Source organism: Erpetoichthys calabaricus, chromosome 11, assembly GCF_900747795.2.
Source record: "Erpetoichthys calabaricus chromosome 11, fErpCal1.3, whole genome shotgun sequence".
In the NCBI taxonomy this organism is placed as follows: domain Eukaryota; kingdom Metazoa; phylum Chordata; class Cladistia; order Polypteriformes; family Polypteridae; genus Erpetoichthys; species Erpetoichthys calabaricus.
In genome coordinates, this window is record NC_041404.2 from 87,049,633 (window position 1) to 87,065,131 (window position 15,499).

Genomic DNA, 15,499 nt, shown 5'->3' on the forward strand with positions numbered 1-15,499 from the left:
TGAGGCTGTGGAATGCCCTCCCTGATTACCTGAGAGCCCCACAGTCGACTGAGGCCTTTAAGCGAAACCTAAAAAGTCATCTTTTTAGAAAGTCATTTTGTTAAAGTATTTTATAGACTCTTCTGTTTGGTTTTTTTTTTTTTTTTTTTATTCTATTTTTACTCTGTAGCACTTTGGGATTGCTAAAATATAAAGTGCAATATAAATAAAATTTATTATTATTTATTATTAAGGTGCTTAATGAAGTAGATGGGTGTAGAACGCAGCCAAGCTCACAATATTACAGGGCAGAGACAGACACGAAAGCTCAATGTAATAAAGCGAAGATATACGCACGCATTTAGTATTTGTTGATTTCCTCTTTTGATTTAGTTTTACAAAATGTTGTTTGGTATATGTGGTCTGGTTGCTGCGGACTGCTTATAATAATCTAGATCGCAAGTGAAAATAGGGCTAAACGCTTTTTGAAAATGTCGCTTTAACATTTGTTATTGTTTTTATTTAAGTACAAAACGACCGTCACCATGCAGTTCTGAAGACCGGTACTTTCATTTGTAATCAGCGCATTAACGTGACACGACGGCAGTTCGCTGCGACTCCTTAAAGAATTTATTTCTTTTTCTGTTTTGTACATGCGTTATCGATGTCTTCTCCGCGCGGATAGATGCGAAAGCCCATAAAGCACACGGGAATTGGATTTTCACAATGATCTGAAATTTCACTACAGGAGTTTGCAGCTGTTGCACGCATGGCAAGTGTAGGCGAAGGTCACTGTCATATGCGTTCTCGGCTGTTACAGTATGGACAGTGATTTTTGTGTAAACGATGCGAATACAACAGTATGTACAGAGGTTTCGTTGTTACATGAAAACATGGTAATTTGACGTCCTTGAGCTATCGGGACCGACTCTGGACAGGCGACCCAATAAACCGGTCAACCTACTGTACGAAAACAAATCACAGGAGGCAATGAGCACAAAGCTGTAAGTAAGCATCCACCCTCTAGATGGCAGCAACCAATCAATGATAGGGGATTGAGTGCGCCATTCAATCAGTTAAGAGACTTGATAGTCTCGTGAAGCCACGGTTTGGTGCGGCTGAGTGGGTTTTAGCCTCTTGTCACTTGAAGGCCTGGAAAAGATGGACGTCACCATGTCATCTCTGTTCTTTAATGACGAGCTGAGCTCCACCGTGGAGCAAGCGGTGAAGACTGCCGTACAGACTGTGTTGTGTGAGGTGACCGTTCTCCTCAGCAGACAGCTGTCCGCCCTTCGCCTTGGTTTATCTGAGAAGGAACACGAAATCCTGCGGCTTACGGAGAGACTGGAAGCCCTGCAGAGTGGGAGCAGCTGTGGTCTTGAAGCTCACGGCGGCTCGGGGTTCGCGCGACCAAGGCGGCCGCGCGAGGATGTTCGCCTCTGCGCCTCCCCTGTTGAAATCGTCCTCCCCGCTTCTCCAGAAGAAAGCAGAGAGACGCTACCTCGGACGATGAGAAGTGTCCGTTCGCGGGTTCGGCTAACCGCCCACAAGCATCCTTCGGGATTCCGAGCGCCACCAGCCGACGGCGATGCCTGCGGCGTGCGACTCGAACAGCGCCGGCCGAGCCGCTGGATGACCGGAGACAGAGGTCAGTGAGCTGAGATAGAAGAGTGTGACTCAGCGGTACCGACAGACCAGTGCAGCAGTTGAGTTAGGAGCGATGGTGTTTACATTTATTAGTTCAGAAATGTTCCTGGCGCCGCGTTTTCATTATTGCGCGCGCACACGAAATCAGGTGGTCATTCTTGGCGAAAAATTCAGCCTCCGAAAGTATGTTTAATTTGTGTGATTTAAACAAATGCTAATCAAATCCGGTGCAATCATGAAAAACGTTAATATTTAATAAGTTACTCCAGTTTGTCCTTCAAAACTGAAGATACGACTATATCTTAAAAAGTCAATTGTGGGGACACAAGGCGAAGAGCCAATATCACAAGTTCTGGGCACAAGATCGCAACCAGCGTTGAATGGCAGAGCACCCTCAGTTCTTGCATGTCCAATTTTGTCCGGGTTGTGGCATTGGCATTTCTCACTCTCTGGAAGGTACCTATTACTGTATGGCATCATTTTTGTCCTCCGTTAGGATTTCTTCATCTGGAAAGCAAAATGAAACCTCAAAAAAATCATATTGTATTAAACCAAAAATCAGACTTTCTTATCCATTCATTTTTCAAACCTGCTTTCCCAATCATAGGGTCATAGAGCAGCAATATGTATCCTGGTGGAATCTTAGTGCAGGATTGGGACAACCTGTGAATGATACATTATTACATCGTATGGCATACACGGCTATATCAGAGAAGCCAATTTTTGTGACTTCTACATAAACACCTTTATGAAGTGTGAGGAAATCCACACAGACATTGTATGAGCCAAGGTGCCCAAACTGTGTGTTAAAAACAATACATTTCACAGATACATTTTTACTTTAATTAAAATATTTAGATTGAAGTTGTTATCCCTGTTGTTACTCAGGGAAAGGTTATTTAAATCCATCTTACAGTATGCAACTGTTCCAGTGATTTTCATTTGTAGAATTTACATAATCTTATGGAGTCAGGCAGCCACTGGTGCAATCCTATGAAGCCGGTCATGTAGTCTGACATGGCCAGAGACAGAATAAAACTAGCCTGACAAAATCGAACAGGTTTGAATTAGAGCTGACAACCAGGGAATGGTCATCTTGAAGTCCTGGTGCATAGCATGCAGTAACAAGCAATAAGGAACAGTGGTGTTTAGGACCTCACAAACAGTGTCATGGAAAAAAAAGGGCAGGGATTGCAGCTGATCTTGCTGTACCTTTTAACCCTTCATACAGCACCAGCAACAATGTACAGGGCTCTGCGGAATAGACACTGACTGACTGACAAAAAGGGGCGAGCTTCACTGCACTGGTAGATTGTCACTTGGTCAGTAAAGTAGACCTACCCATCAATTTTCAATCATTTAAATTGACATTGTCCAAAGACAAGTTCAACTGTGGTCAGCAAATCTGACATTCCCCATGACTAAATGTTGTGTAATGTGAAAACAGCTTAAATAAAAAAGCGAAAATATGTATATAAATGTTAATTGTGTAACTACTCTTAGTTTCTTACAAGTGCTGTAATCCATATAACATTCACACATTTTTTTTCTGTAAATATGCTTGATTTAATGCTGAAAGCCTACACCAAAAGCTCATATCCTTTGTTTCATTTCATGGCCAGTATCCTTGGGTAGAGAGACACAGTAGTAATAATTGTGTCACTGTCCAAATACTTGTGGAGCTCACTCTATTTTTAAGTCTTGCTTTTCTGGAAAAGATGACCTCAGTAGATTTATTTTTTTTGCTTTGCACCCTTCTCTACCATAAACTGTCGTCTGTGGGGGAGACGTGAATGCTTTAGATCCATCAAAAATTTCGATCTCTGGTTTTCAGCAGACATCGACATTTTAGGATCCCCTGATACCAAAAACATCAATATCTGAATGATGGGTGTGTGTGAGTATCTGTGTGCCACAGTTTCTTAAGGGTGGTCTAGAGCTAAAACAGCTGGATGGAAATATGTCAAACTCAAAACTTAAGCCTGTTATAAGATGACAATTTACTGATTAGTTTTTGAGCGAAATTGTGCAAGAGAAAGAGGAACCGCAATACCATAATTCTGCAATTAATTATGAATTCTTCTTGTAAATTGCTATTGTGGTGACCTGTTTTTATGATCAGAAAGATCAGCATAAGAGCGATAAATAATTACTGAAATGTTACAGAATAGTTCCTAGTGCTCAACGCCTACTGACACTCTTGTCTGAATTTTTGTGTTACTTTTAATTAGAGGTGGGCGATATGACCAAAATTCTATATCACGGTATTTTTCTAAATTCTGCCGGTTTCACGGTATTAGACGGTATTTTTTTCCCCATGCATGAGTGGATGTTAACCACATTTTCCACTGCAATTACTGCAGTAGACTGGCTAAGAATAACCTATTAGACTGTTATGAGAATTGTACATCGTACAAAAAGACATTTTAATGTGTACACAAGTATTAATCCAGGTTTGTATGGCCCCATAAAGTGACAGTTTTCAAGGGGGTGGCCCTAAAGGGAAGGAAGCACATTGCATGACAGATGCAGTCAAAATATAGAACCTTTAATTGAACAAATTTTGCAAAAGCTTAAACTATGATTTTGACAACATATTTTCAACCATCCAAAGAGGCATTTAGACTTAGTAAAATATCCAGAGGTGTTTGTCAAAAGTTGGATTGCACTGAACAGGTCTTAGAAAAGGAATAAATAGTAAATATTTTTTGTAAACCAACTACACTTTCTGTTAATGTTAACAATCTCTGTCCACTGACACGTTAAAGTGACTTTTTAAACAATTTTACCATCATTAAACTGCATAATATTTAAACTAATAAATAATAACAATAAAGTACATAATAGTATTACTGATAGTTGCACCATTACTTCAAGGCTTCAAGCCCAGGTGCATTACACAGTATTCACCAAATTAAAATAAAATAAAACAAGTGCAATCTTGGTGATGACAATGTCATGACATCTTACCAACTGTACCATCATTTAGGCAAACTGCATTAATATGGACCTTGCTTCAAGCTAAGCTATATACATAAATAATAAAAATTGCAACTTGTATTTATAATGCTGTTTGTGGTATAGCCCTATGGAAGCGCATTAGGGCCACTGTGAAGAAAAAAAAATATGGACACGGAAGAAAAAAACAAACTATATGTCGAGAATAAATTCGACATGTTGACTATGTCAAGATTAAAGTCGACATTTCCATTTTATTCTCAGTTTATTTTATAATTAAAGTAGAATGTTGTAAACTAAACTTCATCCTAAAATCAATGTTTAATTTACTAGATTTTCTCAAACCCCGTCACAAGTTAATGCAGCACATCAAATACTTTGTGTTAATCACCACACGATAAACGTCTTTGTGAAATTAAAACTAGTTATTAACTTAGCCGATGGAGTGTTCAGAACAAAATATCTTCATTATACATGTTTAATTATGCCATCCATTCAGAGTTGCGCCCATCTCTGAACGAGTCGATAGCACATCGCAGAATGAATACAAGCAAAACATACACTAGCAAGTACAAAAACAAGTACAACTTGGCTTGCAGTATTATCCAGTAGTATAGAAACAGTATTTACACATCTGACCTTTTAAAACTAAAGTATCTCCAGGCGACGGATGTGACTGTTCTTCTGTTCATCACATGTTCAACTTTACTTTTAGTTCAGTTTCAGAATGCTCTCTGTCCATTTTCACCGCGCAGAATACCTATGCTACCTCCCACTATTTGGTGGTGTAGCAGTGAAAAAGAGCCCTAGTGCAACAAATCTGTGTTTAGCGGTGTAGCAGTGAAAAAGGTCCCCACTTAAACAGTTTCCCGCTGCGCCACGTTCCGAACGTCGTTTAGGCAATTTAAACCGGTGTTGCGGTATAAGAAAAATCCGTATCATAAAAAAAATAAAAAAACGGTTTTCGGTATGAACCGGTATACCGCCCAGCACTACTTTTAATACATAAAGTAAAGCAGTCAAAGTTGCTCAGTTGGCAGGTTCATGATTAGTAGTAGACTCAGACAATTTTGGTAAACCTGCCCTTCTGATTCCACTTTTCTTTAACAGGCCAAATGTCTTCCAATCTGAGTTCTAGGTTTCTTTCCACCTGCTTGCCATACTACGGTGGTTGCCTTTCATAAATAAATGAGAACAGAAGATTCCAATAATTTTGGATATGTGTTTTTCATTCCTAATGAATGTAGTGAGCATGTTGCAGTACCCTGACATACTCCGACATGTTTGTCAATAAATAGGGGTTTGGGCTACAGCAGGATTTTTTTTCCCCCTTTCACTACCACTTAAATAATAGTCGATTGTCTTCTACAAGGCAAAAGTCCTAATCATAATAATTGTTGTGTGAAATTTTCTTGGAAGAGGACAGAGCCTTGTGAAGGACATGTTGATCCCCTCTTAGCACCCATTGCACAAAGTAGCATTCAGTAAGTAATCTCTGATTTTTATTATGATGGTCATGCTTAAATCTGGTTTGGGTTCTATTGTTGCTAATTTATTCCACTGTTAAGTTTTTCCACATTTTTGAACTATATCTTGTATAAATTTTATTCAGTGAAATTGTTTTTTGTGTCTGTAAACTGATTCACAAATTGATAGTTTTGGTAGATCTGAGTTTAAATTATTTTAAACATTTCAATGGTATTTGCTTCAGAGTCAAAGTGCTAAATTGAATCTACATTGAATTTATATTTGCAGCTAGGTATTTCTGTGTTTTTCTGTACTGCATGCCACGCTCCTTTTCACTCCACATCCCTGTAGTTGATTCTGGGAGAGACCTAGAGGCTAGGTCGAATTCCTGTGTTAGGAAAGGGAAAACTATTTAACATTTACTTTTTAATTTTTGTAAACAGTGTTAACTTTACGGGAAAATATGAGAAGTTTTTGAACAAGCAGTTGGGCTAAAACAGGGGTGGGCAAATTCATTCCTGGAGGGCCGCAGTGGCTGCAGGTTTTTGTTCCAACCCAATTGCTTAATAAGAAGCACTTATTGCTCTAGAAACACTTCTGCTTCATTTTAGTTATCTCCCTCGTTAAGATTATGAACCCTTATTGCTTATTTAAGTCTTAAACAGCTGCATTCTTGGTTTTTAATTACTCCTTATTAGCAATAAGATGCAAATGACAAAAGAAACCAGCAGTTATCCATTTTGCTTGTTACCCTTTACACCTGTGTGTATTTATCGTGCACTATTTGGTTTAATTAAATACTTGGAAGGAAAAAGAAGAGAAAAAAGTGAAGGATTGAGAATTACCCATCCGTTTTACACTTCAAAGTATTTGGATGATATCCTTAGAATGGAAAAAAAATCTAGGATATGAGAGTGACTTGACATAGCAGAGTTAAAGCACTAACAAGCCATGAAATGTAATTATTGGCAAGGATTGTTTTCTAATTAAGCAACTGGGTTGGAACAAAAACCCGCAGCCACTGCGGCCCTCCAGGAATGAATTTGCCCACCCCTGGGCTAAAATATAACTCTGCTTTGCTCATTTGTTTATTTATTTATATTGACATTGTATCTAATGTTGTCAATTTACTTTCTCCTTCACAGGTAATGAAGGCTTTACAGAGAATGACCTCTGTCCAGAATCAAATCAGCTCTTAAATGATTTGTGTGTCACTGTTTTTGATGGTAAGCAGAATCTGGAAAGTTCTCAGATTAAAGAGGATGTCCTTTTTCAAGAGCATTTCCAGATTAAGGGAGAGAATCGAGCTAAGCAAAGGTCAGGACTTAAAAATCACCCAAATGTAGAAGAAACTTGTATCTTAATCAAAGAAGAGGACTCTGATTTGGAATCCATCTGTTTTGGTGAGAATGGTACTGAATTAGAATCCGCTACTGTGAAGGAAGAAACACTTAGACTGTTCGAGGTTTCCACAAATAAAAAAGTTTCAGAATGCCGTCCAACTAAAAGGAAAGAAGAAAATATGGAAATAGGGTTAGTTAAAAATAACAATATAATTACAAAATCTTTAAAAGGTACATGTGTGACTGAAACATCTGTTGGGTATGTGATAAATCGAAAAGTTCACCCTAGAATTTGCCAAGAGGACACATGTTACATCTGCAGTGAATGTGGTGCTAGTTTTGGCTTGCCTTCTTCACTCAAACAACATCAGCGTGTTCATAACATGGAAAAAATATATCGCTGTGCTCAATGCGGTGAGAAATTTAGTCGTACAGAAATGCTGAAGCACCACAGAAGAGTCCATGTGGGAGAGAAGCCTTTTCCTTGCCCTCAGTGTGGAAAAAGATTTAGCCAGGTAAAACACCTCAAAGACCACCAACTGATTCACATGGACACAAAGCCTTATAGTTGCGGTGAATGTGGGTTTAGCTTTATTCGTCTAGGTACTCTCAAAAGGCATCAGAAAATCCACACTGGGGAAAAACCTTATCCCTGTAAAGAATGTGGCAAAAACTTTAGCAGGTTGGAGACTCTTAAAAAACATCAGCGTGTTCATACTGGGGAGACACCGTACCATTGCACCCAGTGTGACAAAAGCTTTAGTCAGCTAGGAACCCTAAAGACACATCAACGTATCCATACTGGAGACAAGCCCTATCAGTGCTCTGGCTGTGGGAAGAGGTTCACATTTTGTAGCCAACTAAAAATGCACAAATGTCAGATTGTAAAATGGAAAGTGTGAAATGCATCTGTATATACATCAAAATCCAGATTTAATTGATAGATGCATTTTTTCTTTTAAAGGAAGTGGTTCACACTTTATGATATTAGGGCTCATTGTATCATTTACCAGGGTTGAGGATGGTGTTGGACAAAATGGCTGTGCACTGCTTAGCTCTGTGTGTGTATATCTATGAATGGAATGTGCCAAGAGCTCCTGGGTTGGCTCTGGACCATAAATTGGATTAAGTAGGTTGAAATGTTTATGAATGTTAGGTAGAATTCATATCACTACGTTTAATATGCTTACTTATTTTTCATATTTTTAGTGTTTTTTTTCTTCAGAGTTATACTTTTTTGAAGTGAGCAGCATGTGTTACTGATTGACCGTGGTATCAGCAGTGCAGCAATGAAAACAAAAATAGAAATGAATGCCTTCCTGAGAACAACACCTTCATATGCTTGGCCATTTTCTTTCATGCTAGAAGGAGGAGGAGGTGGTCTGAGGTATTATTCCTGTCCAAGACAGAAATAAACAGATTGTTAATAATCAACTTTGTTACCTTCAGATTGCCAGCCTATCCTGGAGGTTACTCTTTACGTATTCATTGCTTCCTACATTTAAAAAATGCAAACAATAGAAAATATGTCTGAAAGTTTATATGGGAAGAATTGCTGAGACACTTGGTTTACTAAGGCCTTGTTGCAATGGGAAGGAGCAGTTAGACTTGTAGGTTATATAAGCAGGACTTAGACAGATATGGAGATGAGGCATCTGACTTGTTTATCTAATTCAGGGCAGTAGGATACATAGTCTAACATGGTAGCATTGAGAGCGAGAGGATAATTAGATTGGATAAAACTAGATTACAATTGCGACCCGCTGGGCTGGCTACTTTGAGCATCAGTTTAAACCTCATCTTCCTGCTAGGATGTTGGACGTCTCTGGGTCCACGGTTCTTGAGGCTGATCTTCTAGATGTGATCCACCCAGTCTCACTGAGATTGCACAGGTGGTGAACAAGCTGAGGGTAGGGAAGGCTGCAGGGATCTGTGGAATCCAGGGTAAACTTCTCCAGGCTGGTAGAAAGGCTGTCCTCTTTGCATTGCAAGCAATCTTTGCTTCCATTTTGGAGATGGGTGTCATCCCAACTGACTGGACAATGGGACTTGTCATCCCTATCTGGAAAGGGAAAGGTGATCACCTTGCAGCAACTACATGGAGATAATACTGCTGTCAGTGCCGGGTAAGGTCTTTGCTAGGGTTATCCTCAATAGAATCCATGATCACTTGCTCACCTACCAGCGACCAGCGCCGTCTGATTTTATGCCTAAGAAGTCAACTTCGTCTTGGCACTGAGGGTTCCCATGGAGCACAAATACAAATATTGGCAGAGTTTCTTGGCAGCCTTTGACTATTTCTGTGAAGTGTTCGACTCAGTTGATTGAGCTGCTCTGTCAGATATCCTGAGACTTGCAGGATCTCCCAAAAGTTGCTGAATATGATGGCTGGCCTATACACTGGTACTGTGAGTGCTGTACAGAGTGGAGGCAGTAAATCTGCGTTTATCCCTGTTGATTCTTGGGTTCATCAGGGTGTGTTCTTGCTCCTACTCTGTTCAGTGCTGGCATGGACTTGGTGTTGGGCAGGTTTCATGGGGTCCAGCCTCTGTGGGGCATCTGTTGGTGAAGAAAGGTTCACTGAACTTGACTTTGCCAGTGATGCTGTGATTTTTGCAGAGTCAATGGAGGTTTTGATCAGGGGTCCCAAGGGACCGATGGTGAGGAGTCTTTGTGTCTGGGCTTGCGAGTGTCCTGGATAAAAACCAAGATCCAGGTTTTTAATGATCTGTTGGGCACATCCATCAGCATTGTGTCTGCGGAGAGAGTGTTGACCTTGTTGAGAGGTTTACCTTGGCAGCAACATTTATGTCTCGGGTGATTTCCTGTGAAGTCAATAGATGGATTGGGGGTGCATGGGGGATTCATGAGGTTGCTGGAAAGGGGTGTGTGGCACTCCTGATATCTTTGCAAAAGGACGGGTGATTTCCTGTGAAGTCAATAGATGGATTGAGGGTGCATGGGGCGGGGGTCATGAGGTTGCTGGAAAAGGGTGTGTGGCACTCCTGATATCTTTGCAAAAGGACGAAGGTCCAAGTCTTTAGAGTCCTGGTGCTTCCTGTTTGGCAGTATGGTTGCTAGGCATGGGCTCTACCCAGTGACCTGAGACGAAGACTGAACTCCTTCGATACTGTGTCTCTTTGGAGAATCCTTGTGTACTGCTTATTTGACTTTGTGTCAAACGAGTGGTTGCTCACGGAGTGCTAATTGAGGCACATTACCTGCATATGGCCGTGTGGTGTGATTCTCTGAGGGTGATCTGGCCCACAGGTTTCTCATTGTTGAGGACCTGAGTGGGTGGACTAGGTCAGAGGGGATGCCCACGTACCACCTGGCTGTGCAGATAGATGGTCATTTCTGGGGGGTGGAACTGGACTGCGTGTCTGTCTGGGGTATTGCCAACCAGGATCCCAAGCTGTTTTGTCGTGTGGTGGGTGCTCCCTGACCTGAAGTAGATTTGTTCCAAGAGGAAAATCTGTCCTTTCACAGAAGCGCAATAGATAAATACATAATGATTATAACAAAGAAATCACACACAAGAATTACTAAAATGAAAGGGTTTAAAGTTAAAAAAGAGCAGTTGTTGTGAGTTCAATAATCCACGAAGAGGCCCCAGTCCAACTAAAACTTACTAATGTTACAGGGGATTTTTGTATTCCAGCGTATTTAGCATTACATTGAGCCCGAGTGTTAGAAAAGCTGAATGTCTCCTATTAATACCTTTTGGTTTTTAATATGGGAAGTTGAAATGTGTTCAAGAATACTGATTAATAAAACAGTAATACACTTCATATTGTTAATATGGGTTTTGTCGTGTATACTTTGTTGAAGCATCAAACCTTGGCATTTGTACTATGGAGAGGAAAATATTTCCACGGAGGTATAAACTGCTGGAACAAGTTTGTGGCTCAGGCTACAAAAGGTGAATCCCATTCCTTGAAATAGTGTCACTGTTTAAAATGTCAGTCATTCTTGAGCTCATATTGTAGTGAAGTTGTCGATACGGCTTTTAAAGATGTGGGTCTCAGAGGTTTATATCTCAATTTACAGATTTAGTGGTAGAATTCCAGACATGTGGGGCTTTGAGCATCTACAGTACAGAATGACTTTACATCTTCTGACTTTATTTACCCAAAGTTGTGTGCAACTACAGATGTGTGTTTATTTCAATAATTTCTTGAGCTGTAATCCAATTTGCAATATTCCGACTCCTCCTAGAAGGACATATGAAGCACTATATAAAGATATATAGTGGTGTTAAAGCAGACCTCCATTGATCACTCAATATTGGTTTTCCGATTGTGGTTCCTGTCCATATATAAAATAGTATGTGCAATAAGGGATTACTTAATCGAAAGCCAGAGTGTCTTTGGTTTAAGAAATTAGTTTTTTTTTTTTTTTTTTTTGCATTGACTTTTTGTAAATATACTGTAAATGCTGAAGTGTCTGTGTGGTTATTTGCTCTTCTACAGTACTGTGGCTATTAAGGGTGTAAATGACTCATCACATAATTTGAAAAGCATTTTTACAGGTTTTAGTGGAGACTGTAATTTGCTTTTACTTGCATATGCCAGGAAACACAAGCAGGCTTGAATAACTGAGCACCCGCCTATACGAGGAAAGCAAAAACCAGGGGACACTGTTGTGGTCTGTCAGAATATCGAATGAACAGATGTGTTTTCTTCTAATGTAATTACTTTCACAAAAAGAAAATATTTTTCAGGCAATCTTACATTAGTCTAATCATCTATCCATTTTCGTATCCAGTGGAGGGTTGTCAGTTGGTGCCCGTATCTACCCAGCAGGTTTAGTACAAGATGCCAATCCACTGCTAAGGCCATTTTAAAGTTGTCACTTATGTTTGACTAGAATTGCATTGTTTATGTGCCATGAAAGTGATAACTAAACTTCTAAAAACAGGCTTAGGTAAAGTTGGAATTTGTAAGAACAAACATACAGGTGATCTGTGCATCACCTTCATATCTGTAAATTTGGAATTGGTGTCCTTGCCTGTTGGCAAAGAGGATGTGACTTTGGTCATTCATCTTTAACCTTCAAAATGAACACCATCAGTTGGTAGCTAGCTGATAAAATTTAGGTTGTTTCCTTACCTAAAAGCAATCTCTTTTTATTAATTGTTTGCTTTTAAGTCATAGATGAGGTGTCAGACTGTTTCTGGAGAGCTGCAGGTTTTTGTTGTGATTCATTTGTTGAAGTTCCTGATTTCATTGTACCTGCTGCCTGCCTTTCTGTTTACATCTTATAAATGAATGGATGTGAAGCAAAATAATAAAAAGATGCTGTCTGTAGTCTTTATTTATTTTGTTTCATTAAGAAGCAACACAATTTTGGTAGTTTCTAAGATTTCAGACAAATCTGAGGGAATACGTCTAATTAAATGACAATGATTCAATGGCTAGTTAGATTTGATTTATAAATTATAAAAAAAAAACATTCAGATGTCTGTACATGTCTCTTCTGCTTATTTCATAATAAGGTTCAAAATAAAACAATTACAGTATTCATATAGTTTTATGTTTGAAGCTGAAACTTTTTGTTTTTTTCTGGTTTTCAGCTTTAAGCAGCAGTGACTTACATTTGGGGGAAGATGTGATCAGATATGTGTAGCCATTTAACACCAACGGCCTCTGTCATCAGCACAGATCTCCTGTATGGAGGCTAACAAACAAGATAGTAGTGGATAGCAGAGCCTTTAGTTCAGAACATGAGACCAGCACTCCTAAAGAACTTTGAGTTGTCACATGAACTTCCACAGCTTCTGTTCTTGTGAAGAAGCATCTAACACATTTGTGGGAGAGAGTATGGAATACAGATGGAATATATATTACTTATTTAGTATTATAAATAGAACTGACAGTAAAACATTTTATTCTTGTAAAACGACTGGCCTGGTATGTATTTCATTCTTTGTAACTGTAGTGCTACTTGTGGAGTATTTCAACAGACTTTTGGTTTACTGGAATTGTGCTGCAAATTATCGTGCAAATACAATTCAGTTTATTCTTAAAATGTGCACAGCCCCATAAAAGCTTGTGCCTCACACTATTAACAGTTAATTAATAAACAGCAACATCTGAGATTCTTTAGCCATTTTTGGATGGATTGTCAGCTTTGGGTGGAATGCAGGAACCAGTGGAAGGAATGTAAGGTTAGAGATGGCAACTAACCTTATATGTGATGTGGGAGGAAAAGCCAGCAGATGCAGGGAACATGGATGTGAGTTAGGTGAGCAGGGCAGGAGGTGCTTTATGGAACTGAGGAAGCAGCTTTAAGTGCAGTGCTGCCCTTTTACAAAAATAATACAAATACAAGACAAGTCTGAATGCAAACCAAACTTTAAATATGAAAACAACTTAGAGTATTTGCTCTGAAGGAAATATTTATGCATATATTTAATAATTTTGTTAAAGTTGTCAATCTGTCACAGTGTAGACAAACCTGGAGAATCCAACAAAAAGTTAGTGATGCATGTTGTCCAAGGTGCCAGTTCAAACTCGGAAGAAATTAAAATGGCAATGACACCAAGTCCACCACAGGACAATGAGAAGGGGGAAGACGAATAACCACTGAAAAAGTAATACGATCAGCCTCAGTAACACTTGTACATAATGCTAAGGTGCAGAGTCCTTAGGCTTGATTCAAGTGTTACGATGGACGTGATACTTAAGTTTAATAGATTAATTATTGCAGAATGCAGTGTCCCCATTACCACAACTAGAAAGAAGGCCTGTAAGTTATAGTGCAAATGACAAAAAGACTACAGCCAGTCCAAAAGGAAAACAATGGAAGGCCTGCTGGGACTTTGTGAACTGCTTTAAGTTTGTGTCACCTTTGGGCAGCATTTCAACAGATGCATTTTGTAACAACAACATCATCTCACGTGGTGGGATAAAACAAGCTGGTAACTTTTAAACCACATTACGTTTAAGAAATGGGGGTCCTTGATGTGTTGAGTTACTGTATTTGGATGTATGAATTTATGGGGGACATGTTAGCTCTGCTTGTTTGTATATTTGATCTCACTGTTAGATAAGAATTACACGTGTAACAGTAAAATGCCGTGATCTGCCTTCTGTGATGGTCTTCATTTATATTCTGCAGTATGGATGAAATTTAACAGAAATTGTTGACACATTATTTGAGCTGTGTCTGCACAGGTATTAAAAACTCTGGCTGGCCAGCATCACTCAGAAAATAATAATCCAAATAGTACATTTATATTAGATTTTCTGTTTTTACCCCGACTTTGATTTAGCTGATGCATTTATTCTGTTTGGGCGGCACGGTGGCGCAGTGGGTAGCGCTGCTGCCTCTCAGTTGGGAGATTTGGGGACCTGGGTTCGCTTCCCGGGTCCTCCCTGTGTGGAGTTTGCATGTTCTCCCCGTGTCTGTGTGGGTTTCCTCCGGGCGCTCTGGTTTCCTCCCACAGTCCAAAGACATGCTGGTTAGGTGGATTGGCGATTCTAAATTGGCCCTAGTGTGTGCTTGGTGTGTGGGTGTGTTTGTGTGTGTCCTGCGGTGGGTTGGCACCCTGCCCGGGATTGGTTCCTGCCTTGTGCCCTGTGTTGGCTGGGATTGGCTCCGGCAGACCCCCCGTGACCCTATGTTCGGATTCAGCGGGTTGGAAAATGGATGGATGGATGGATTTATTCTGTTTATGATGTCACTGAGCAAGCACAATACTTGAAACGAAAGATATCTGATGAGGAAGAAATACTTTTTGATCAAAGTGGTATAGTTTCATGTAAAATAAAAGCAAATAAATGTGTTAAGCTTTCAAAGTTTATCTTCAGCTTGTCATTAGAACAGCAGAAGGCTGAAGTAATCGGTGTGACTAAAAGCAAAGACTACATGTGATGTTGTATTAGTGTCTGGGGTGTTACTGACACAGAAATCATTTGAAATGTTTATGAAAGGCTAGCTGACAGAGAAAACACAAACTTTATTAGTTTCATTTCAGCTAATAGGATAAGTGACACTACTGTAACCGCTTCATGGGTTGTATAACCAGCTGAGCGGTGTCACAATTCATGTAAAGGTCCTGTTTGTAGGTTATTCACCAGCTTTAGTAGCACCCAGCCCAC

General features: G+C 39.7%; 1 protein-coding gene across 1 annotated transcript; it reads left to right on the top strand.

The window, feature by feature from the left end:
• The first annotated feature begins 748 nt into the window (after positions 1 to 748).
• On the top strand, positions 749 to 15,175 carry LOC114660683 (zinc finger protein 391-like). The gene is made up of 2 exons (XM_028813538.2): positions 749 to 1,627; positions 7,197 to 15,175. The coding sequence occupies exons 1-2, from the start codon at positions 1,141 to 1,143 to the stop codon at positions 8,294 to 8,296; spliced, it is 1,587 nt and encodes a 528-aa protein (XP_028669371.2). The 5' UTR covers positions 749 to 1,140; the 3' UTR covers positions 8,297 to 15,175.
• The last annotated feature ends 324 nt before the right edge of the window (positions 15,176 to 15,499 follow it).